The sequence below is a fragment of the Megalops cyprinoides genome, chromosome 24 (assembly GCF_013368585.1).
Source record: "Megalops cyprinoides isolate fMegCyp1 chromosome 24, fMegCyp1.pri, whole genome shotgun sequence".
NCBI classification, from domain to species: domain Eukaryota; kingdom Metazoa; phylum Chordata; class Actinopteri; order Elopiformes; family Megalopidae; genus Megalops; species Megalops cyprinoides.
The window spans coordinates 5,995,918-6,022,473 of record NC_050606.1 but is presented as its reverse complement, the minus strand read 5'-3'; the positions used below and the strand labels follow the sequence as shown (position 1 = coordinate 6,022,473).

The following is a 26,556-nucleotide window of genomic DNA, read 5'->3' as shown; positions in this document are numbered from 1 at the left end:
CTCACCTGATTAAGATAATGGGAAGCATGCATTCAACATCATTTTGATTTAAAGAACTTATTGCTGAAATGCTTGAATTTTGTTTCTTAGACAAATATAAATAGTGAAATTGATGCCCGTGTATGGATTTCTTTCCAAAAAAAAAAAAAATTGTAAAAAAAATATATATATTTTTTGGCTACTTTGAAGAATCTAAAATGCAAGATTTGATTTGTTAAAGACTTTTTTGGTCACTGCATAATTCCATTTGTGTTATTGCATAGTTTTGATGTCTATTACTGTAAAATGGTGAAAATAGTAAAAAAAAAAAAAAAAAAAAAAAAAAAAACAAGAAAACCCCTTCTATGAGTAGGTGTGTCCAAACTTTTGACTGGCACTGTACATTGTATGTTTGAGTGCGAAGACCTTTCCACAAGGAAACACGAAGGTTTTCTCTATGCTCCCTCACTCCTGGGGGACTCGGTCAGTCACTTCGCTTGGAGCTAATATTTAGCACAGCGGATTCAGCTTGTTATCGGAAGCCCTACACATAAGATGATGATGCAATCCCACATTCCAGCGGTTACTGAGGTGGCTAGCTGTCCACGGCCTTGACAGCTTTGAGTCTTGTTGTGTTCGACGCAGGCCCGGCGCACTCGGTGGCCAAGGCTTTGAGGTGAACATCAGACCAATAATCAGGGCACAACAGGGCACAACAGAGAAGGGAAAAACGTGTGCTGACCCAAAGAGCGATGCCCTCTGGGGGTCACACCGGCTTTATAGAAGCTCGGGTTAATGTTAAACTAACAGCAGTTACAAAACCATACAGACACAAGCGTACTAATGCAAAAACATTCGCCCACATACATGCAAGAATACACACCGCATAGACATGCACGTATGCACAAAGCAAGTGCTCCTATGTTTGTCTGAATGAAAAATTCTTATAAGGATTTGTGTTTGCAGAAATTGACAAATTGTTGTGTAAATTATGGGGAAAGTAACACTTGATTAAAATTTGTTAAAGTAAAGGACACAGCACATAGCAGGAGCATCAACTGGCTGCCAAAGTCATATTCTGCTTGAAGCTTTGAACGGAGGTCTTTTTAAGTTTACCTTCCTCTCCTGCTTTCTCCCACACACTTGCATCAAAGTCAGAGACGGTTTCTGTGTCGTGTTTAGATTTTTTATCCTTATGATTTAACATGCATTTGATTTCATGCACACTCTCCCCACCTCACTAGAAGGCCCAGGATTCAAACTAGCCACAACGTGCTTTCCTCAGCAACATGGTTACAGTCAATTGACTCAGTGTCCTAAGTGTCTTGTCTGACACACATTCAGTGTCGAGCAATTTAATATTCCTCTATCTAGAAATGAAGACTCTGATGCTTGGGGGCACCGATATGGAATGTTTGAGGTATACTCAAGAGTCACGCATGTCCATGTCTCAAAGTAGAGGTGGCCAAGTCTCATTGGGGGCATATTTTTCAACTTTTTTGTGGGGGGTGGGGTTGGGGGGGGGGTGTTGTGTTACAGCATTTCTTGTTGTGTCACATAGATGGCTGGCATGCTGTTACATGGCCTGCTCAATCAAGTACAGTCTGATACATAGCTTAATATTTCCCTCCACTTGTTGCCTGATTCAAGTAACCTCTCTGTGAGAAAATCAATTTAAAAATGTAGGTATGTAACTTGCCTTGTTTTTTTAAAGTGTACAGTGTTTAAAAATATTTGCCTTTTAGATAATCACTTTAATATTCAGTGTCGATCTTGTAAATACATGGAGCTACACGTGGTGGTTTGTAGATTCTGTAAAGATAACATTGAATAATATCAGTTTTTGTAACTATTGTTGTTGTACAGAAGTGTATAAAGGCAATGTGTTTATTACGTTGAATTGTGGTTCTGCTGCTCTAAGGCCTTGCAATATTTTACTATTATTACTGGTGATCATAGTCTGTAAGAGAATTCAAGATTGATTCTTGACAATAATTCTTTTTAAATTAAATCATTTAAACAGTTACATCACCTAGGTTTAGTTATTTTGAGAAGTCATCTTAATAAATAATGACTAGCCTTCTTATCACATTTATGTTTTCAGCAAAATTAGTGATACAGAACAAATGGGATGCCAACTGTATAGTTTTTATTATTAAGAATTCAATACAATTCTTGATTCAATATAGAGGGGCAATAAAGCTATTTAGAATAGCTGCCATTGTTGCAATCATGACTGGCATACTGCAGCATATGTCCACATTGCTTCACACTCTGAGCATCGTCAGAATTTCTCCCCATTTCTCGACGTTATGGAACTAAGGAATTTCATCCCTGTTTCTACCCCCTCCCCCTTGCCCATTTGGTATAGTACAGGCCAGATATATAATCTAACCACATTGTGCTTTGCCCTTAACTTTTAGGAATAAAATTAATAATTAAAGAGCTACATCTTTTAAAACTTGAAGTGTATTTATGAAATTAAGTGATGGCTGAGCATATTTATTTGTATGTAAAAAAAAAAACAACTTAACTCAGACTGAATGTAAGCCTGATATTGAGTTTTTATTCTGCGGTGGGGACGCTTTTGTTTGAGTATGAAATGCATTTTCAGCCAATTTATTTTTTATAATTAGTTCTTTTATATTTATATTCACTTCCAGCTATATTAGCCAATGAAGACAGTTGAGGGTCTGAAAGACCCACAATATGTTGTTTTTGAAGAAAAGTATAAATGCAAAATTGTAACTGAAATATACATTTAAATATATTGCTAACTTTACTTTCCAGGGATCAGCTGACTAGTTCAGTTATGTTTTTCCCCACGGTGTCAATAAAGTGTATTTTCATTTCTTTGTTCTATAGGAGACATTTATTATAGAAATAGCCAATCTATTTTAAGGGAGAATGAATAGGTGTTTTGCATGTATACAGTACAGTACATTGGTGATATTCTCAACTGTTGACTTTATGGAACTGCGCCACTAGAGGGAGCACTGCCTAAATGTACATAAACACATTTTTGTTAGTTATTCATTCTTTTACTTGATCAATAAATCTCTTTTATACGAGGGCTTTTGGTATGGTTTCACTCATGAGCCTTGACATCTTTTCAAATAAAGGGACCAACTTATCTCCATGTCATCTGGTTATTTGCTCAGCTGAAAGAAAAAAAAAAATGGAGAAATAGGAAGCGTTTAATGGACACATCCATGACCTATATTATACAATGCAGTCAGCCTGTCCACTGTTGCTGGAGTGCACATTGCACCCTCCATTCCTGAAGACTGACACTGTTTCTCTCCCTCTTGTGTGCATAGACCAGGTTCATGAGCAGCTAATCTGCACTGACCCAGGGACAGCCAATGTCACGATACAGAATCACTCTCCAATCCAATAGAAAATGGAAAGGTTCCCTGGGACAGCAGGACTGCTTCACAATCTGTAAACTGTTGTAGTCATATGTGCGGGATAATTCATTTTCAGCCTCTGTTTGAATTCTGACATGGATTACTGTCACAGTAGCCAAATTCAACAGTCATACAATTCTGTCTGCAATTTGGCTCTCGGATCCCATCTAGTACAGAGCACTAACTTACTGTGGAACAGTTCACAGACTCATATTGGTCTGTAATGTGGTCCATTACATTACATTGTCATTTAGCAGATGCTCTTATCCAGAGCGACTTATAGGTTACAGTTCTTTTTACATGTTATACATTTATACGTTTACATTTAACTGGATCTTTTACTGAGGCAATTGTCCAACCTTGTCCAAGACTACAACAGCAGTGCCCCAGCAAGGAATCGAGCCAGCAGCCATTTCCTTACAAGCCCTGCTCCTAACCACAATGCTACACTGTCACCCAAACCACAATGTCATGCCATGCCAGAATCATGCCCACGCCCCTGTAACGGGCCTGGTTCAGAGTGCAGGAGGCTGTGCTGCCAGGGCATCAGCGTGAAAACAGGAAGGGCTCGGCTTATCGGCTGGGCCGTGTGGGATGGGGGGGGGGGGCAAAACAGCGGAGTCCCAGGATCCGCCCAAGGAATACAGTGTTTTAAAAACATCTGAAAGTAGCACGTGACCCGCCTGTGCAGCACTGGGACAAACAGTAGAATTGCTCAAGCGAGTAGGTGCGTGTGCGTGTGTGCGCGTGTGTATGCATGTACACACACACACTCTAAATGAGCATGTGTCCCTGGCACTGATCATCTCAAAGCACATAATTCTAATGAAATCAAGAAAATAAAAATCTGATCTCACAGATTTTGAAACAGGTCTAATTGAAAAATAGACATGTTATATTATAATGTGGTTTTGCTCCTTTTTCATACTTGTTATAATCAAACTGAATTCCTCACGGTAACTGAAGTCAAATATCATGAGGAATCTAATTATCAGACTCAGTGATTTTCAAGTTTAATTAATATTGATAAAAGTCAGTTGTTTATAGGCTGATCAATTCTCAAAATGTTTAGAGTCCAGCTCTGACAGATAAGAGACAGTAGAAGATCCCTCTCTTTTCAACAAAGATTCTTGATTATGTGTGAAGTAAACAGTTCAAATGTCTAAATCTTTTTAAACTGCCCAGATATGTACTTTTGAACATGCCCTGTTTTGATCCCTTACGTCGGGGGTGTGCAGTTCCACTCTGAAATTCGTGATTAGCAAATTATCTACACCTGGAACACCAGGTGAATTAACCTCCTATGCAACTGACTTCAATTAAACAATTAAGGGGTAAGGCACAAGACTGGGCCACTAGGACCACAGTTGTGTACCTTTAGTGAAAGTAGAAAATAAAAGGACCAAAACCTGTTCAAGTCTGCTTAACCTCGTTATGAAACCATCGGCAAGTATCTGATGCAGCGCTGTCACTGGTGATTTGCTGCAAAGAGATCAGATGTTCCATAAAGGGGTAACGGATGGCTCTCCCTTCACTGCAGAATTAGTGGTAAGTGCTGATTCGATGACCTTATTAACTGCAGGGGGAGATACTTCTCACTCGCACGAGCTATGTAGGTTTGTGCCTCTGGCTCTGTGAATATAAAGCCCAGGGAATAAATGAATGAATGAGCCTTCATATCCCAGGAGTAATGTAATTGTGTTGACAGCAGTCATTGTGGTTTTGCTGGTAAACACAAGTTGAGGGAGGGGCAGGACATTTGGCTCAGGACAACAGGGGAAATGGGGACAAGTCCTGTTATCTAAATATTTGATAGTAGGTAGTGAAATGGGTAACATCAGCCTGCTGACTTGCAGTTTGAGTATTCATTTTTTCCCCCATGTTTCTAAATTGAGTTAGGCAAAGCAATTGAATATTGCATTGAATGTTGAAAGCAAGTTTTAAAATGTGAACTGAATACAAAGAGATACGTGTCTTTTTGTAAAGAGCTGTGGGGGGCAGAACTATTACTATTAATGGTAAAACGTTACCATTTGAAGACATACAACCTTGTACGGTCAATTTACAATACGCAGCCAGGCCTTATTATATTTGGTTATGTAGTATGTACAAATGATTGGTATGTTAACCATAACTTTTCCTGGCTTTACTTTCTCATATCGTACAACTCCCCAGATGCTTTCTATGTATCACAGAGTACAAACCACGCTTTGGTTGCTGTCGTGGTGGATTTAATTGTTCAGTGTGTTCAAAGCCATCGTTATTGGATATACCAAAGAAAATGAACTGATGAATGAGATAGGGGTATTAACATCTCATCTCATATCATATTAACATCTGTCTATAAAAAAAAAAAAATCTTAAGTGGCCCCTCAGCAATGAGCCGATTAGCATTGTTCAGTTCCTTTGTTTCAGGGTCAGTGTTTTCGCTCATATTGGCTACACGTTGAGCACACATTACGAAAATCAGTGGCAAACATGCTGCATAATCACAGGAAATGGGGAATTTCCTCCTAATTTCCAAACTCGCTTGAACCCGACCGAGTCTTGCCGTCGCCAAACAAGGGCCGTTGCGCAACGTACGCGCCATTTAGACGTGTGTTAACACAAGCACGTCAAGAATCAAAGCACTGGAAAATCGCCACACTGGCAAACAAAACAGGAAAATTGTTACAGCAATACCATCATCTGCTGTTTTTGTGTTTTTCGTGTTCCATTTGGCAACGCTTTGATCCAAGGTTACAGCGATTAAACACTGGGGGGAAGTTTAGCCACTAGCGTTTCGAGATTTGCTGATTTAAAAATAAATAAATAAATAAAAAATCCTGTCAGATGGACCTGTGCTCTGAAACACACAAAAAAAGGTCACACGAAAGTCATTTTGTGCTTGCGCATAACATGGCACAGATGCGTGTGTAGCAGTTGGGTGTTGGCAGGCTATGAAGGAGGGAGGCCGTCATGGCATTACCATTATGCACTACACGTCAGATGGATTCGGGTTAAGAAATATTGCCGTTAACCTAAAAGTCTGATTAAGAACTAAAGATATCATTGATTTTCTCTCTTTATAATAAAAAATAAGTGAACGATGGGGCTGCAATGCCACAACATTAGAGATGATTATGTAAAAATGATGTAAAAACGATTGAGCTGCAGGTGGGTGATCCTTCCTTAAACTGAAAGTGTGTTAATCATAAAAGTCAAAGGCATATTCAGGAACGTTAAATGTTTTCTGCCAAGCTTATTCCGTGCTCATGGGCCAATATTGATATATACTGTACACTTTTGCTCATTTTGTCACTAAAGCACAGTTTCCCATTGCCTTTTTACAATATGCCTGAGTCTTGTTTCCTGACACTGAAGCTCATCTAGGGTTTTTTGGTAGTTGAAAGTGTGTCTGACAAAAAAGAAAGCCTTAAAACAGAAAAGTCAGTGTCTTGAGAATTGCCTGTATAATTATAGGGGCTTTACATATGTATGTCACTGACACATTAGAACAGACCTACAGATCCATGATCTTCCAGAATTGGGAGGGGGGGCCCAGTTCCAGCAGCACGATAACTTCTAGTACTTGCTGTTTATTTCATCTGTAGTGCTGTGATGTGTTTTGGATTCTGTGATCTAGTGACTGATGTATAGTAGTATACTTGGCTTCTCTTAACTTGTGCAACCTGACTAGACAACTTGTGGTAGGGCTTGAATAGTGTTATGCTCACACTCACTGGTCTGGGAGTGTTGTTAGCCTGGTCTGACACTGTTGCTCATTCAACTTGAATGGATACACTTATGCTCTATTGTGCTGGAAGTCGCTCTGGACAAGAGCATCTGCTAAATGCATGTAATTTAATGTTACTGTAACGCCCCTTCACAGGAGCTCCTGCACGGCTCCTCTCTGAGGCACGGGGAGTACCTGGAGACCATCGAGGAGTGCGAGGAGTCTGAGGACGAGTCGTTCTCCCTGACCGTGCGGAGGCCCGGCCGCCGGTCCGGCTCCCTGGTGAAGCAGAGCACCCCGGCTCTGTCCGAGGAGACCCTCTTCACCATCAGCGGCACGCTCACGGGGATCGACAGCGGCAGCAGCGAGCCGTCCATCACCTCCTGGTCCAGGAGGGTCCCCCTCCGCAGCCGGGACCACCCCCACGGGCCCCTCCCCTTGCTGGAGGAGGCTGACGATGCCACAGAAGATGCCGACCGGTCCCTGACGCCCACCTCTCCCGACCGCTCCCCACCCAGACCACAGACTCCAGAGGCCGAAGTGCCAGCCAGGAGGGGTAGCACTGCAGCTGCAAAAGCCGAGAGGCCAGGCAGAGCACTGAACACAGACTCCTCACCAGCGGTCAGCTCCGCACATGAACAGGAGGCGACACCTGGGATCCAGACACGGGTACAAGACAGCGGTGTATTCCTGCCAGAATGAGTCTCTTCTGTTTTCAGCAGAATTAGACGCTAAACAACTGTTTTGAAAGAGGTGCTATGCTGAAAATACTGTAGAATATTTGAGGTGTCAATGTATGGAATGTAAAAGCATTTACACTTCTATTATACTGTAATGAGAAAATCTATAAAATATGGAATAATTAAATATGCACACGGCAATAACTCATTAAATGAAAGATTTACATAAACCAAACTTGAAATATATTTGCTATGAAGAGTTATGATAGGTCTACTGATGTATTGATACATAAATCCATGAATGTAAAAGCTGTATTTCTTAATTAGCAATCTGAAATTTTTAGAGCTGCTTCAGTATATTTATCACTTAATATTCCATTAAATGCTTGGAGAATCTACCAAATAAGGATGGGCAGCCACATACAACTAAGAACAAACAGCAGAGTAGGTCAGCCAGATTATACTGTAGCCTGTCTGCACCTATACATGTAGCTAATGTGATTTCCAATTACTTGTCTTTGTAAAGTTGGCAGTGAAAAAAAGGGAGAAATCGGGAGTGAGCAGAAGGTTTTCGATGAGATCTGCGGATGGCGAGCTGCCAGAGAAGACCCAGAAAAGGGTGACAAGACGGAGAAATAAAGCTACAAAGGTACCCACATGTCTCTCCAAGCAGAGCTGCCAACACCTGACACGAACCAAACCCTTCACAGGCTAAACAAATGGGGCAGGACGTCAGATCACAACACATACCGTTTACATTATATTACATTATTGGCATTTTGCAGACGCTCTTATCCAGAGTGACTTACCTAGGTTACATCTTTACATGTTATGCAGTTACACAGCTGGATATTTGCTGAGGCAATTCTGGGTTAAGTACCTTGCCCATGGGTACAGTAGCAGTGCCCCAGTGGGGTATTGGACCGGCAACCTTTCAGTTACAAGCTCTGCTCCTTACCACTATGCTACACTGCCTCCAGTTTCACAGATTCTACAGATTTCTCTCAGCTGCCATCAGGTGCAACATACAAGTCCACTTTTCACTATTCCCAATATCCAGAGCTTTTGTATGTGTCACACTAACAGACAGTTGACTGTTCATCCATGATTTCTATGGACAAAAATGAATAGTTTACCAACATACCAGGAAGATGTTTTTGGGGCGAGTGTCCCAGTATGTGACATTTGGCAGAGGTGAATGTGACATTTCTACACGGCACATTATGACAGTGGAAAGTATGGTGCGAGTCATGCACTGTGTGTTACAAACGCTTAATGCGGCCAGTACGCCAGGCTTCTGCAGGCTTTGTTTATGTGGTTGTGCTCAGTATACCACACACCCTATTTTTCTTAGAATCCCAGGAGCCTTTAACCTTCTAGAATCTACTGTATCCATAAACACCTCCTTTTACTACACACATTGTCCCATCAATTTATCAGATGTCCCGTGTTTTCCTAGTTGATAAAGACTGGAATGCACCGACATTATGACAGTGCAGATCACAATGTCCCCCCCCACCCCCCCCCCCACCCACAGATGTCAGCTGTCCCCGAATGGCTCGCCAACCTGATGATCAGCATCGAGGAGGCGACACGCCACGAGCTGGTCGTCGAGTAGCGGCGGGAGGGGATGGGATTACCATACATGGTCATGTGGTGCTTCCTTTAACACTGCGTGGGCGACGTTGGCCGTCGTCACCGGATGAAACTTGTTTGTTCGCTGGGACGGGCCCGGCTGTAAAACGCGGGCAGAGATATGTGAAAGGACACTTTGGATCATGTGGGGCCCTCTTGTTTTTGCAGTGCCCTGACCTTGAATGGTTAAATCTTCTTTGATCCCGCGTAACTTTATCCATCGCGAACGAGGCAGCGTGGTGTTAATGATTCGCTGATGGAGGGCAGCAAATATTTGTGTTCTCTCCTTCTCCCTGTGTAATTTCATACTTTCATTTTTTTATGTGCCTCACAGTATATGCAGTGTAATGTTGAATGTGGTGTGACATTGCTGGCCTTGTCTGCAGTCAACAAATCCATCCAGGAAAAGGCTTGAGGTTTTTCCACTCTGTGGTCAACAACAGTGCTTTATACAATAGATACAAGGGCTTTGAGTCTCACTTCTGCCTCTGGTAAGCAATTAAGTCCCCTGTTGTCCAATCACCTGCAGGCTGAAAAATACCTCAAAGCCATCAGAACCAGGAGTGGACACTATCCGTCCACACTCTTCAAATAAAATCAAATGAATTGATGTCAAAGCTGTGATGGAAAGAAATCAAAAGCCACACAGAAAAGGCGAATGCCATCCCTCGACCTTTCCTTCTCTGTGTGAGAGAGGTCACTTCAGGTGACAGGAGCATGGGGTTCCGCAGGTCATACAACAGCTGCGGCTGAAGTGTGCCATACCCTGCTCTTTCACCACAATAAACAAGTCCTCGCATTGAAACTGGGCTGCGGGTTCAAGTCCTGGGTGGAATTGAGGAAGCTGCTGGTCATGAACTTCTTCAGTATTTAATTCATAGTATTGTATATGTGAACCATGTATTTTTTTTCCTTTGCATGCATACGAAGCACATACTAATGAAGAAGGATGAAACTAGCAGTGAAACGGCTAAATTTTACATTTCAGACTCTGGAGAAAGGTCACTGCACGATTATTTTTCTTGCATAAAAACGAGAGAATTCACACACGAACAAGTGACACTAGCAATGAACAACTGCACACAACATATGTTATAGTAAATTACATTCTATACCGTCTAGATAAAAAAAAAAAATGACATCACACATTAGCGTGGCAATGATTCATCAACTAATACATGCAGTTTTTTTCCTGGCACCTTAAAATGTATTTCATTTTGGATTTCATGATTTTCCAAATATTGATATTTTTCATAAGTGTTTCAGCTTACTAACAGTTTCATGTTCATTCTTTACCCATTTGATATTAATTCACTTTAATACTTTGATTAAATATTTTTATATTCATTTCATTCACCCCCAAAGTATATGTATGGAATAAGAAAAGAAAAAAAAAAAAAAAAAGGAACGCTGGCTTTTTTCCTGATTGACATTGACGAAAAACACGTTGCATTTAAACTTGACAGCACTGAGCAATGTCTGTTTGCCTTCAGGTGATGAATCATCTCGGCGTTCGGAAATGAAGTCATGTTGCCGCAGAAAAAGAGCGCTTTGAAATGAGGCGATCTCTCCACATCGGTGTTTGCTTTAGGTAAAAGTGTGACTAAATACTACACCCGGAGATGAGCAATTACGGCATTGACCTTTACAAATAAGCAGCGTGCGTGATGGAAGTAGTGTGGTGTGAAACATTTAAGATCACCTTATCTTTATCAGGGGCGAGTGGCTAAACATCGCGGATTCGCTATCAGGATAATTTAAGTTGTACTAAATAACGGAATGTAATTTTGATTGGTGTTTTAGTTCCTTCCAACATAGTTTATATAGTTAACATAGATTACATTAAATTTAATATGTCGATAGCTGAACTGATGGAAACCAATCGTTTTAATGAACGACTTGGTGAATTTGACTGGCAGAATCCATTCTGTTGTATTTGAATCATCAAGTCGAGAAATCACGGAGCAATATTTTGTTTTTCCCCCCCAAGAACGGCCTACAGCACGGTTTGTACCAAAGTAAATATTGACGTTTCTATGGGACGCGAAAACCAATCGTAGGACATCAGATCCTTGCACCTGTTTAAGAAATAATTAATACCACAGGCTAATGGGTCAAACATTAACATCACTGGAGGTCAGGACACTGTATAAATACCGCGCCGCGATGAGAGAAGTTTTATCTTCCAAAACGACAAGCGTCGCTACTTATATCGCGATATCCATTCCTGTGATATTGTTATCTACATTTTTTGTGATGCAAGGATTATCTTTCAGGCTCTTGTGGGTGAAGGTAGTGTTCGCAGGCCTTCTGTCTCTCGCTCCGGTGCTCGGCTCGCCGGTGTTGGGCTCCGAGCCCATTCGCTGTGCGCCTTGCACCCCGGAGAAGCTGAGCGAATGCCCAGCGGTTGCGCCGGACTGTGAGGAGGCGGTGCGTGAGCCGGGCTGCGGGTGCTGCCTCACCTGCGCATTGAAGAAGGGGGATTTATGCGGAGTGTACACCGCGCACTGCGGCACTGGGCTGCGCTGCGTGCCACGACCCGGAGACACAAAACCCCTCTGGTCCCTGACCAAAGGACAAGCCGTCTGCACTGAAATTGAGCGAAACCCAGCTCCTCCACTTTCAGGTAGGTTTTTTTTTCCCTTTTGCTTCCCATATTTTGCATTTTAACTTGATACCTCCTCCAACTTTAGTTCACGTCCACTCGTGTTCTTGACGGTTATCAGTTACCAGAATGACATACTGTAATTCATCTGTTATCAGTTTCCTACTGTATTTTACTTATCCATCTTTCAAAACATTATGGGATTTATCTAACTGTCTATCTGCTGTTTGGCTATTTTGAAAAGTGTATATATAGTTGACAGTTTTTGGCCCTGTAGATGCCCTCCGACCTTATTCTCCTGTCAATCAATGTTGATACGTTAATGACTGCATGTGATGAGTTATATAGTTATATAACCTAGTTCTGTGATTATGGATCTATGCATTTACCACTGTAATAACTTGACTCTCTTAGACAATGGTGAAATGAACGCAGAGGCGATAGCAGACCACGGCTTCCCGCATTATTTGATGGGACTGAAGCCGTTTGATCCGAGAGACGCGTCGGAGGCGCAGGAGAGCATGAAAGCCAAGCTCAATGCCATACGGAAGACACTGGCGGGTCAGGTAAGCGTTCCAGAACCGCGATGGGCCTAACCGCGCTGCAAACGCCTATGAGAAGTGCCTCGAGCGATCCCACATTTTCAGTCCTCATTTGTAAGACTAATTAATAGTCGCCAATGTTCCATATGAACCACAAGGAGGAGCCCCCTCTCCGTTGACACTACGACATAGAAAACAAAGCGAAGGCGTCATTTTTCCCACACATTTTGCCAGCTTCGGTCGAAAAGGTCGAGAAGCTAGCGGTGCGTTAGAAGTGCCCAGTTACCTAAAGTTTATATGAGCCAATATTGTGGCAATGACGGCGGCGAGTTCATTTCACCAAAGACATTATGTTTGCGAAATTCAGTTTTCTATCAATCTGCATATTTCAGATGTGATTTAACACACTGACCAATCAAATTCATAGGAATGTGAATGACAAGACAATACATTGGAAGATTTATAATGTAATATTTTCTAGTAACAGTCATGTATGCGAGTTTGTCGAAAAGCACTTATCCCACGTATTGTGGATAAGCGGTTCTCAGACATGTTTTAGCCGGCTGCATGTTGTTCAGTGTGAATGATTTATTGTGTCAATCACCCGTATCTTCTCTGACAGGGTCCCTGCCATGCGGAGCTGCAGATAGCCCTTGAAAGGATCGCCGCGTCCCAGCAGAAGCTTGGGGACAAGTTCACCACGTTTTACCTGCCCAACTGCGACAAGAATGGGTTTTACAAAGCCAAGCAGGTGAGCGACACTGACCGAGCTCTACCATCGAACCGTTTCGCCAGACCGTGAAATGCATTTTGTGGTGACTGAGGAAACAGAACAACTGTGTAGTACACTAGTGGCCTTGGGCTGTGCCTCTAAACTTGCTTTTCATTTTTTCTCTTTTTTCTTTCTCTCTCTCTCTGTCCTTCCTGCAGTGTGAGACATCGCTAGAGGGAGAGGCAGCCCGCTGCTGGTGCGTGTCCTCCTGGAACGGCAAGAGTATCCGGAGCTCTGCTGATTTGCTCGGGGACTCCGAGTGCCAGCAGGAACTTACTCACTAGCGCCCTCCTGCGTTGCTTCGAAGGACAAAGCTCGCTGCGCTCTTATTTATTTATACCTATTTATTTAACTCTTCTCAATTCGGGTACGCTGACCTTGATTGTCAAAAGAATTTTAAACAAGAAAATCTTTTTTCCTGAATAGAAAAAAAAAAAAAAATCAATCTTCATTTACTTACATCAAATATGCAGCCTTATTTATTTAATGTATTTATGCCAATTTGTATTGAGCATTTGTGATTTTTTTTGGAATATTTATATACATGTCTTCCTTTTTAAATTAGTGTAGAAATGTGTGTTCTTGCCAACTCCATCACTAAAATTACCTCAAACACATTGTAGAGGTCAGTGGTGGCTCTGTTTCTTACCAAAGTGTTGAAGCCTCATTTCATCTCAGTACACACATGTCATCACTTCTCTAGTTCAATACTGTTAATATTAGGAACAATAAATGAAGTTTGCATTTATGGTTCACTGGCGCATCTAGGAAGGTACCAGTGTCAGCTCAAAAACATTTGAGTCTAATGGCTTATCAGTGGCATTTACAGAAATACGCATGTGTTGATTTGTATGACGATTTCACCAGACATTACTTTTGAAAGGGTATTACCATTCATCTACCTCTGTTATGGAATAGAGTTTTACTTCACAGACCTCCTTTGAGTACCCTTTCAAGAGTATTTACCTGTCGATCTGAGATCATCTCCAGTTTTGAGAAGTGAGTTTAAATGGTTCGGCTTTGTGTCAGCGCCCGCCAAAGCTGCTGAGTTTTACCTTGTGTTTTGTCTTCTGAAGCCTTGTCTTCACCATGGGTTGCTTGATCCAACAGTGCTGCTACTATGTTTGTGTTCTAAAGAAACTATTTACTCATTTGTATGTAAGCTTTTGAAATTGTGACAAAAATATATTTAATAAACAATCAGTGAAAGCTTTTTTTGGCCTTTAATTGTGAAAAAGTTAGCACTGGGGTACAGTGCTGGTATTTAAATACAATTATAAATGTATTTGAGATGTTTTTGTAAGTGTGCCTTGCTTATATCCAAATGCATGCACACACACACACACAGGGTCTCCTTCTGATGTAAAATATTACCCAATTTTCCCTCCCTTTTTTACCCTCCAACAACACATTTTCACACTGAAATTCTTTTTAAATTTAAATGGTTTTTATTTTAAGAGAAACTTCAGATACAAACAATATGAAAAAGGGCCTCACCAAAGTGGCTCAAACATTTATGAATAATCTTAGGAACACCAAGGATCCTCGCTGGATCAACACAAACATGACATAAAACCAAGGCTCCGGTGCCCTGTCCGACAGCCAGGATCAGAAGGGACTGAACGACTGGTTATCATGACTAAGTGATATTGTACCTTTACCACTAGAGGGCGCCCAAGACGCGATAATCTGAACATCAACACGTCTAAAGACTGATGACGGAACCATTGATACATCATAAAAAAAAAAAACAATTGATTACACAAGTAGTGATTACAGCCCCAAAAATAATGTCAGTTATCGTATGATGTGTTTATTGTGCGATAAAGTCGTTGTAGCAGTGTGTTACAGAACAGTAAATGTAAATTTAAAACAGCATGATATGTTGTTGGTGCGCTTACGTTCCTTCGCTATGTCTGGAGAAATATACAATGCACGTGCAAAGGCACAGTTGGCCAAGGCAACAAAATAAACCTAAAACAGATCAAGTTAGAGTAAAAGGCAGGCCAACAGTTAGATAGGCACTCTGACACACAGTCACCAACAACAAACAAAAATCCAGGCAGCAGCTATAGTGTAGCATCATGTTAAAAACCATTTCTAGGCTGCTGAGTGACTGGGAAAGCACTTTAGCTTGATATCCTCCATTTTCAAGTTACTCTACTGGAAGTAGCAAAAGGGACCTGAACCGTGATTGGCTATGGCACGTTAGTGTCATTGTGCATTAAACTTACTTTCACATGTCAGTTTCATTGTGCATTAGCTATTCAAGGATGCTGAATATCACATAGGTTTCTATCCTTCCCTGGCTCATTACCATGCCATCTCCTTCTCCATTTCCTTCTCCCACATTCTCTCCAACAGGCCGGTAAGTCAAGAACAAACACCAGCGTCTGTAAAAGAGCAGGTATGTTCGCAAAGGGACCTTTTCTGGAACAGTATCTTCTGGTTTTCCTGCTTACTGATATGAAATCCCATGAATCCAGGGAACAGCTGAGGAGGAACGCTAAAAAAAGGGCAGGGTACACCCCTTGCAAATGTTCTCCGCTCCCCTGTGACACTACTGGGTCACACACCCTTCCAAAAAGCAGATGGCCTCTTCCCCCCCCCCCCAACACACACACACACACACACACACACACACACACACACACACACACACATGTGAAATCCATCTTCCAGTGGCATGATTATGCAGGTTTCTCTCCTGCTGGCATAGCTCCTGCCGTCTGTCTCCTTTTGTCAGGTAAAAGCACCTGAACCATCTGGTCTCTCCACATCATGCCAGTCACAGTAGGGAGTGGTTGATAAAGTGAACTGAAAATCACCTCTCGCCCTCCAGAAGCGCTGACCTCTCTCTTTCTATAAAGGATAATGCATGATTTTGCCTTCCTCTCCTCTTCACACATTTCAGGGATGTATTAAAGGTCTGAATGGCTTGTTTGGCCAGGCTGTATGGCCAGCCTTCTTCACAAGCTTTGACAAGTGTCATGTCCACAGGTCCCATGGGGTAAGGCACCAGGTGGTCCGTATGAAGTCTGGAATTGCACCACAAACACAGCGCAACTCTAGAAAAGCCACACGGTTAGCGCACTGAGCCATGGCTGGCTCACCGAGACACGATTGGCTCACTGAGATGTATGTGATTGGCTCACAGGGCTAAAAAGACCCAGGTTCCCAGCTCAGAGAGCCAATCGTATTCTTGCAATGACTCCGGGGAGGGGAAAGTCACGTTCTGAAGCAGACTCCTGCGCTTTTCGCGGGCTCCATTGGGCGCTCAGTGCTCAGCAGTTCTCCAAGTCCCCAGGGGTGCCCCTCCCAATCACTGGTTCTCCAGGCTGTAGCACTGGGCATCCCCTCTCCACTTCCCACTGAAGCCTGGCAGGGGTTGCCCGTACTTATCCACACACCAGCAGACGCCTCTCCGCCTGCCTTTGGACGGACGGCACTGGAGGAAGAGAGAGAGTAGAACATATCAGGATAGCTGCGACGCTGTGCGCAGTGGTTTAAACATGACTGCCATTCAAACTTACATTAAACAGTTTAATCGCAAAATAGAGATGCACGTTTAATAACTGAACACAGAACGTCTATCCCAATCTTCTCTTCAATAAAGTTTGATACAACATTTTCTGATGTCTTCTGCAACAAAGCCACAACAATCTATGTAAATGTTTCTGCTTTTGCTGCTTTCAAAGGCCATCAGGCAAAGGAAACAAGCTTTCATTGTGACTTCAACCAGAATACACACAAACAGCTATATTTAGATATAAATGTAGGAGGTTGTGGCCAGTGGTGCTGTGTTATAAAATTCAGCACCCTGGACAGCTCTCATTAGGTATGTACTGCACCCTCCCTCTACTAAAAATAAAAGGATTTTTTTTTTTTTTTAAATCCACCACTGTGATATAATTGGGCAAAGCTTCAGTTGTGCAGTAAATAGCATCACAATAGCTAATGTGCTAGTGAAAGCCTCACTGAACCTGAACTTAGTGGAATACAAAAAGTGAATGGATAAGTTCCACAATAACAAGTTCAGCTTGCAGCACGTGCTCAGTAATACCCGAGTTGTACAGATGTGTGGTGCAGAGCCTGTGTTGAATGTATAGATTGAATTCAGATGTTCCACAGATGTTGATTTCTGATTGGGACCTGTTGGCTCCCTTACCTGCTTTTTCTTATAGAAGCCCTTTTTGTCACAGTTCGGAATGCGGAACCCGCGCGGGTTGAGGATGTCCATGACTTTCAGACTGTTCAGCACGCTCTCCATCTCTCTCCGGCATGGCCCCTGCAAAACAGAGAGGAGAACCCCGTCAGAGAGGGCAGCCTGCCGTCAGAGTGCTGTACTACAGCCACTTAACAAGCCCCACAATGCCACAACACCACATTCCCTGTCCGAGTTGTTCTAGTGCAGATGAGAGAACACAATACTCTTAACAGCTGGGTTATCTTGTGTTTAGATTCTTTTCTGGGCTACTCACAAAATGTGTTGCATTTTGGGCTAACTGTTCCAAATATTGCCTCTCTTTTGCAACAGGGTACAAGGGGCAGAGATACGGCACCTTGCGCAAGGCGGACGCAAACAGCCGAATGGTCAGCCAGTGCCTTGAATGAGTCAACAAGCTCTGCGTGTACTTGCACACGCAGCCAAAAACAAGATGGAAAACAAAAAAGAACATGGGCTGCTCGATTCATCACTGGACCAGTATGTCACTTTGGTGTCCAGTTGACCGCGACCAGATGACCGCACAAGTGGGTCAGTGCGAGGTGAACTTGCCAGAATGTGCCATGAATCTCTGGCCGCCCACCCCTACTGATGGAGTCGCATGAAGCTTCACTTTTCCAAGGTGGGTGGAGTTAGCGTGTGCTGCTGATGACTCGTTGATTTTAGCCAATCAGAGAGTTCCTGAGGGGAGCCCTTAGTTTCATTCATACGAGTCAGTGGATGTACATGGAGGCTCTGCTCATTACAAAAGTCCTGAAGCCTTGCTTTCCCCATCACCATGGCCATATCCCACCCATTTACTCTCGGAATCCTGGGCTGAATTTCACGGAAAGAGGACCTCAAGGGTGGTCGCCATACTTACATACTCCGCCTCCTGCTTGGAGTCGAAGGAGAAGTTCTGCACGTCCGTGCTGACCCTGGCTGGTGCCGGCCCCACTTTGTAGCTCTGGGATTTCTTGGACTGGTCTCTTCCGATGACCTTCGCCTTAGGGTGGAGGAGAGTGACCTTTGGCCTGGTCAGTCTGCCCCTGTTGGTGGTGACCTGGGAGCCTGTTCTGTTAGAACCACGATCCTCACCCAACACCACAGCATTATCTGTTCAATGAGAGAGGGGGAAGCAGCCGTGTAAATAAGCAAATGAGAATCCATGAGCACTTTGCACAGAGGTTACGCAAAATTAGGCATAGGCATAGGACAACCACTCTAGCCAGGCCCTCTTTACAGCAACCAGTTACAATTACCTTGACTGACCCACGCCAGATTCCTTTCTGGTTTGAGAGTTCTATCGGCTCAAAGAAAGCCTAACAACCTGCTGGAAGGATTAAACAGCCACAGCAGTTACCCGAAACAAACTAAAGATTGATTGTAATGCTTTTCTGTTGGACAAAAACATCATTTTTCAATCTGCTAAGATCTTATACCACCAGATTACTGTGAGTCACTGTAATGTACACTGCTTTAGGCTTGTTTACGTATTATGCCTACTTATTTCCTAAGACTTAGGGACTTTGTGTGGTGGGGTATTTAACGGGCAATTCAGGTCAGTCTACTAAATTTTCAGTACATTTTGTTACCATTACCCTTTCACAAGTCGATAAAACTTGGAACTTGATATTGTTCCTTTTTTCCAGGGGGGAAAAAAAAAAAAGTGTTTGGAAAATGAGTTTGACATTCCAAGTACAAACCAAGTCATCAGTTCTCACAAAGTCTGTTTTATAAATGCTTGTTATGTCAAAACACTCCCTTTTGTTTTCTCATACATCATTGCTAGAAACCTTTTCACCTAAATTAGATGCTTTTGGAGCCAGGGAGCCAACGCTATCCAAGTCACTGTGCCAGTTAACACACAGTAAAGATAACTCTGACCTCAGCAAATCCCCCTACAGTACACAGAGCTTCTCTCCCACTGCACTGAAAGTGAGCAAAGTGACTTAGACTACTGCCAGCCATTCCTGACAAACTGCTAAATCCAGCAAACTCTGGCTGCCTGCCTGGATGGGCAAAAGCATCCAAATATGTGAAAAGGCAGCAATTTCTCTTAATGTGCGTATAACCTTGTTTTGTGAGTGTGAGTGTGAGAGTGGGAGATGAGGCCAGTACTGGTCCACTTGTCATTCACATTGAGATAGTTTGGCGCCGTGGTGCTGAAGGGGAACCAGCGGACACCAGCTACTCGGGAGGTTGTCGGACCTTGTGTTCCAGAGCGAGCAGTGGAAAGAACCCGCGCTTTAACCGCACACAAAAGTGAATAAGTATCCAATTCTAACACACATTTCAGAACTCATTTAATGAGGTTCGGGAATCTTGGTGCACGGTCCCTTTCCCTTCACGCGTTATTTCGCACGTGTTCACGCGGTCTCTTCTCCCTGCACGTGCCGTGCCCTACCCCCCACCTGATCACAACCCCCCGCATGAGTGCGTCTAGGCATCAGAACATGGGCATACATTTAATTATGCGCTTTATTTGACCAAAAAAATAAAGTATGGCGCACAACATGTACGCCGTCGATGGGTGTTCATCTCTAAAACCTCCAAAAAAAAAATGCACAGCAAGAAAAAAGGGCTTTTCTGTATAACCCGCAACAAAATGCGATTTAAATATAATCGTCTTGTCTATATTCTTGCTAATTATAAATCCACGTGGCATTCCGTAACGATTGGTTTGACAAAGGCAGGCGTCCAAACGCACACAAAACATGTATTATGTGGTTAAAAGCCCTTATTATATACCTCACGCTGGGAAAAGTGTTGAATCAATTTGTCATGGCACTGGCAACTAAGACACTGCGCCTCGCATGAGAATTTTCACCGTATAATTATTGTTCAACGTAATTTACTCCAGGCAGCCATGGTAATTACACCTATGTTGCAAACGTCTCTTGCTAGCGTTAAAAACTGCGCCGTTTCATGTTCTCTTTTGAACACTAATGTAATCCTTTGTCGAACGTCTTAAAATGATGTCCTTTTGAAATAACTGATATTGAACAACACGGACATGGAAGAGAGGTTCCACTTCACCCAGTTATCACTTTTCTTCCATGTCAATCTCGGCGAATACCTCATAATCCACTGGCAAGGGATAGCTCCATCAACGCTTTCACAAAAAGTCAATCACCCCCCTCCCAGTCCCAGACAAAATAAATAAAACTCTGCCAGTCATGACACATACGTAGACGAATTTGTTGCAACATGCAGCTTAAAGTTTCTTACCGCAACAAAGCATGAGGTCTCGTGCACCCCGTGCATCAGTGAGTCTCAACGGCGAGCTAGAGGCTGCAAGTCTGCTTTCAGTGCTTGTTTGCTGATGTGCTACAGCGGCGTTGCGTGTTAGTTTGCAAACAATGACGCTGGTAAAGCTGAACTGATTACCTTGTCCGTTGGCAGGCTCCAAAATCCTGCTGAGCTTTTTGGAGGCTGCGCTGGAGCAAATCCCTCGTCCTTCCAGTAAGGCCAGAAGGGGCCTCGTCTCACCCGCCCGGTGCTGGCACGTCAAGCCGGAGCCGCACCTACCGGTATAAATTCCACACGACTGTCCCTCGGTCAGCGCGCAAGTCATGCAGCAGCCACAACCGGGCTCGCGGACTTTCTCTGCGCAATCTCTGGGCAGAGGTTTGCATCGAATCATCGCCTCCGCGTCACAAGGTTCGCATCGGACCACCGGCCCGACTGCTTCAGACAGCCGCCAAACCGATACCAGCGCACTAAAACACAGGAGGCGTAGCGTGGACATCATTAAGGTAATAGGCTGGACACGAGGGAAAGCGTGCGAGTCGTCACGTACGTCGGAGCGGACCTGTTCGTTCTTGTTGACAGCGAAGAATGGTCTTCCCCCATCTGGTACTTTTTCTTCACTGGAACCTCTCAATATATATAGCCAGAAAAAAACGACTGAAAGTCACACCCCTCTGTATGAATAATGCAAACGCAAGTCTGGATTTATAGGGACCACTTACATCCCCTAGTACTTTGCAATAATACATATAATTCAAAACGCGATTATATAAACAATTAATTGCATTACAACTAATTTGATAGCACTTAGCATCCAAATCTGGCAGTGTTTTGCAAGTAGTAGCTAAGGAATCTACCCGTTTTAGAGTTTTGTGGTTTTTTTCCATGAGTTGCTCTTTCGTTGAGTCAGCTTGACTTAGAGATTCATTACCCATTTAGTTAAGTATAAACATTTACGAATTCCAAAATGGATTTAAATTCAATGCGTCTTGTAGGCCGTATGTCAAATCCTAATGTTCCACATGTTTTAAAGTACTAACAAACACTTTTTCTACAAAAAGTACAAGTGAGTGAGTGAGTGAGTGAGTGAGTGAGTGTGTGTGTGTGTGTGTGTGTGTGTGTCTCCGTGCCACTGTGGGTGACAAAAATGCGAACCAATTAAATGCGAGTTGAATTAATTATGTCCCATTATATAATCCTCCGAGGCGCAAACACAACAGGGGTAAGTATGATTTGGGGTAAGCAATCGTCTTAGATTTATTTTACTCACACAAAGCAAAGGTAAACTAGCTATTAAAATGGGGATCGTTTAAGATTAAGATACAACACTTCATGTGTTTGGATTAGGACTGTTTTAGCACCGTTTCAGGAATAGACGCAGGATGCCTTTTCTGTATCTGAAGAGTTTCGCTCAAGTGTTCAATATGAGGGACATAATGAGGGAGAGACGAACGGAGGCAGTTATGTACAGGAAGTGATTTGACATGGTATACATTCCGACCATATGATGGCGGGAACGTATCACTATCATATTAACTAAACACTTCCACTGCATGCGTGCGCGTGCGTGTTGGTAATGTATTTGAACAGTTGCGCTGTTACAACGAGAGAGAAAACTTTAGAAGACTAAGTGCATTTCCAGATATCGTCTCCTCAAATGCCCTTACCCGTTTAACGCAGTACTTCACGCAAATGAAGTTCTTTATTCTTACTCTATATTATTAAGTACAGACAAACCAAAAATCTCACTTTCTCCCGACACAGACATGTGAAGACTATATTATAAGACATGCGGGGAAATTGTGGGATAAACAGTTTAACCTTTGGTTCATTAGTAGCACAAGCACACATCCACGAGTGCATTTATTCCACAAAAAAAATCATTGCTACTTCGATGCAAAAATGCCACGTCACATTAATACCCAATAAGCAAAAAGCTGATTCATTAAGAGCTCAGATGGAGCGCACAGGTGCAGTTCAACCCCCGGCCCACGACTGCAGAACTTATAGGCCTCCCGAATTTCAGATTAAAGTAGACTCGCTGTGAGCTCACAATAATTGCACACGCTCCCAAATTCTGTAAGGCAGTGCACTTAACTGGAGCACTCGCGTAAAAGTAAATAGATTTGGATTAAAACGGAAAAAGCAACAGTACGGGCTGCGCGATAAAACAAATCGCCTCTTCTGATCTGCGATCGTGACAACTCGATTGTACTCCAGTTCTGCACTGTCCGAAAAACCGAAAACCAAATAAAGCAATCAATTCACCAGTATGAGATTTCCACTTGTGCCCCAGAAGGTGTTGAAACGATACAATGAAAAACGACCAGCATAAGGAAATACCTGGGAATAGCAGGAGGACGTCTGGTGCTGCTCGTTCTCTCAGGTTTGGTATGTTTTCTGTTCAAACATATTCATCCTGTTTTGTCTTTATCTAAGAAACACATGGGAGCACTTTTCTTTACAAGCCCATTATACTGTAGACTAGACATTTTAAGAATGGATGTATTTGCAGATTTAGTGGTGCTATTGTATCCTTACTCTCATAAGGTACCAACGGTACCAATCACTTCCCGAATGAGACTTCCAGCTGTGGAATTATACTCAAATGTGAAGCAGGATATTTATGTTAATTGTAGACAAAATACATCCCTCTTCTAATTTGATTGTTTGGATTTCTGTTTGATTCTGCTGGGGAATCACTGAACCGTATTGCAGTGGTACCTTAGATTATTCTGTGGAGTGCATTTCTACACTGGTATCATTTTTACATCACTTTTTCAAATGTGTAAGTTTCAGTGCAATTACTGAATGTTTGTTGATTTTGTCATGCAGAAAGAGGTTTCACAGAGTAAGATGGTGGAGTCAGTTCCAGGCCTGAGAAGCAAAGGGGGCATTTGTGTTCTGCAGTTTGAAGAGAGGGAGTCAGTGATCTGGAGTTCAGGGTGAGTCAGAGCTATGGAACCAGGGATGGAAGAGATTCATTGATTTAAACCCCAGGATGAGAAAATGAGTCACAGCTCTGAAGCACCGGTTGAGAGAGGGAGCCATGGTTCTGAAGCCCAGGATGAGGGAGTCACAGCTCTGGAATTCAGGAGGGGGTCATGTTGAGGATATTGCAAAGGATGAGATCAATTATTGAGCAATATGCTCAGTACATGATGATGTTGTGTGGCAGATCAAAACTCTGGTAAACAGTGTAATGGAGCAAGATCATAACTTGTCTCTGTACAATTCTCTCTGACGCACATAGCTTATGGTATAGTAGTCTACAGGGAGTCTGCATGGGTAAAACCTCTCAGGAAACCTTTTCTAGGAACAATGTACAGTGAATTTCCTCGAACCACTTTAAGTGTGTTAAACAGACCCGTTTTCCTCTCCTGGGACACACAGGGACTTTGAGCACATCCTCTATGGGGTGGGGGGGTTCAGGCCAGTTCATGAAACACGGTCATGTGGAATTTGAGCTTCACGGGTACCTCTGCACATGGGACCAAGTGCTGAATCTCTGCAAGAATGTGGTCTCATGGGGTGTGAGGCTGACATCACCCGCCTCTGAGGATTGGGGGGGGGGGGGGGGGGGGGGGGGGGGGGGCCTCAGATGCTGATGTCATTCTGGGGGGGGGGGGGGGTTTAAGGAGCTCAGATTAAGCCGAAAACTAGCACTAGCCCCCCCCCCCCCCCCAAAGCTAAAAGTATTAAAAGATCCTTTACTGAGATGACACTGCAGAGAACGTGACATGGACGTACATCGTACATCACACCCTGTGGTCTACCTTATGCCAACTTGTTCGGGATGGCCGTTTGCCATGGTGTGCTGACACAGGGAGGGTGTTATGGTCCGTCTCCCCACTTGCGGGGGCCAATGGGACAATTGGGCATGCGAACGAGCCACCCTTATCTCCCTCCGTCGCATTCCGGAACAATCCCACTCGAGCTATCTGTCCTCTCTCAAGGCCAAGAATGCAATGTTTCGCAGTTGAACAGTGGAGTCACATTACTAAAACAATGTTTCATCACAGTGAAAGGGGGGGCTGCCACCTCCTTGCCTAGGTGTGTGAGTATGGGGTGGGGGGGTGGGGGGGAGCAGCAGTGGATGGAGCTGTAAAAAGTGTTTCCAGAACATTCCTCATGTTTGTGCACATATTCCTGCCTAATGACACCTGCTCAATTATGGTGCAGCATCTGTGTACACCTCCAATCTAGACTAGGGGAGAGAGAGCAAAAATGTGCCCCAAAATCACTGTTTCTGTCCTGGCCAGCCTGGTGGGGTTAGCGAACAGACAGGTCTCCCAGGCCATGCTTTTGGGAACGTGGAATTTCAAGCATTTACTTCTGATTAGAGAAAGTGCTGATTTTTTTCCCCCCCTCCTTCAGGAAGTCTCCTTAACCGCCTGCACATTTTCCGGATGGCGAAGGAAAGCGGTCGATGCGGCAGGAATGCGCAGGGGGGGAGCAATCGCCAGGCGCCGCGTCCTGTGGAATGTTCCCCCCCCCCAGGACAGGCACAGAGCGAAACGGAGTGCAAAGAATGATCTGTTTTTATGGGCGCAGGATATTATTCTACACGAGTTTAATATGCCCGCAGCCCAAAAAAAGGTCAGCCGACCTCAACCTGTGAAATTCCTGATCCGAGTGAGGTCGCTGACGGGGAGGGTATATTAAAAAAAACTATTTGACACAATAAAGACAAGCACGCAGACATCTTTTCCTGGAGAACCTTGAGTTTCTAATTATAAACACAATACCCTGGAAAGGACTTTTGCTGCCGATTCCAGTGTGGATAGCTGTGTGGCATGAGCGATGTGTCCCTCAAAGGGATTTTTTGACAGTTATTCATACATCTGAATGCCTTCAAAGTAATTCAGGTCAATCTATGGACAAAAATGCAATCTAACATGTAAGGAACACAGCCTTTTGTAGAATATAGGTCAAATTATATAGATTATACTGCACCATATGCAACTTATGGCTTCTTTCATTGATTGACATCATTTGTTACCAAAAATATTTAATGTACATAAATTTAATTAGATTCAATTTTTCCATTATGCAGAGTAGATACAAAGCCAATGAGCGTCTCTCCTTTCGGGTCCCCCCAGGCCGTCCCATTGTCTCTGATTGTGGAAGCGAGTCTTATAACAGCTCAATACATTGATCATTTTTTCAACCCACTTTTGCAACTTCACAACCATCTTAAGGACACATACAACTTTATTGATAATAAATAGATCATTCCCAGAACAGTCTTTTCTATTCACCATTGATATCGACGCACAACTACGCCCTTTTTATAGAGCGGAACTTCCAATTGCACATCTGCGGGGGGAGCAAGCAAGCATTAGGTGCCATACGCCCACAGGACGTCCTGAAACATAACAGGGAACACAAAGGAATAGAACAAGACAAAGCGCAGGCAAAATGCACACAGGGACATATCACAGAATATGTTCATTTCATTCCGATGAAATGAACATATTCTAACCCTAACCTTAACCCCAACCCCAACGTTAACCCTAACCCCAACCCTTACCCCGACCTTTCTTTCCTAAAGGCCGTCCACAGTCAAAATGTAAAGCTCATGAATGGTGTTTTACAGGCGAAAGGCCAGTAATCTTTATTGGAGACTAACCTGAAAAGAATTTCTTTTCACCAATGAGCAGATTCAAATTGACAGCTATCCGGGTGCCACGTTTTACCATATCAACGGTGTGCTGAGAAATTGCCCGCTCTGACCACACAGAAAGTTTCCTTAGGCATCA

The 26,556-nt window shown here is 43.2% G+C and overlaps 2 protein-coding genes across 2 annotated transcripts; one reads left to right on the top strand and one right to left on the bottom strand.

Annotated features, from left to right (window-relative positions):
- Positions 1-11,616: 11,616 nt before the first annotated feature.
- Positions 11,617-14,335, top strand: LOC118771124 (insulin-like growth factor-binding protein 1). Its single transcript, XM_036519011.1, has 4 exons — positions 11,617-12,045; positions 12,439-12,590; positions 13,189-13,317; positions 13,497-14,335. The coding sequence occupies exons 1-4, from the start codon at positions 11,676-11,678 to the stop codon at positions 13,620-13,622; spliced, it is 777 nt and encodes a 258-aa protein (XP_036374904.1). The 5' UTR covers positions 11,617-11,675; the 3' UTR covers positions 13,623-14,335.
- A 1,646-nt stretch (positions 14,336-15,981) lies between these two features.
- LOC118771321 (insulin-like growth factor-binding protein 3) lies at positions 15,982-21,458 on the bottom strand. The gene is made up of 4 exons (XM_036519281.1): positions 20,933-21,458; positions 18,426-18,658; positions 17,507-17,626; positions 15,982-16,786 (listed from the first exon to the last, which is right to left on the bottom strand). The coding sequence occupies exons 1-4, from the start codon at positions 21,294-21,296 to the stop codon at positions 16,661-16,663; spliced, it is 843 nt and encodes a 280-aa protein (XP_036375174.1). The 5' UTR covers positions 21,297-21,458; the 3' UTR covers positions 15,982-16,660.
- Positions 21,459-26,556: the final 5,098 nt, after the last annotated feature.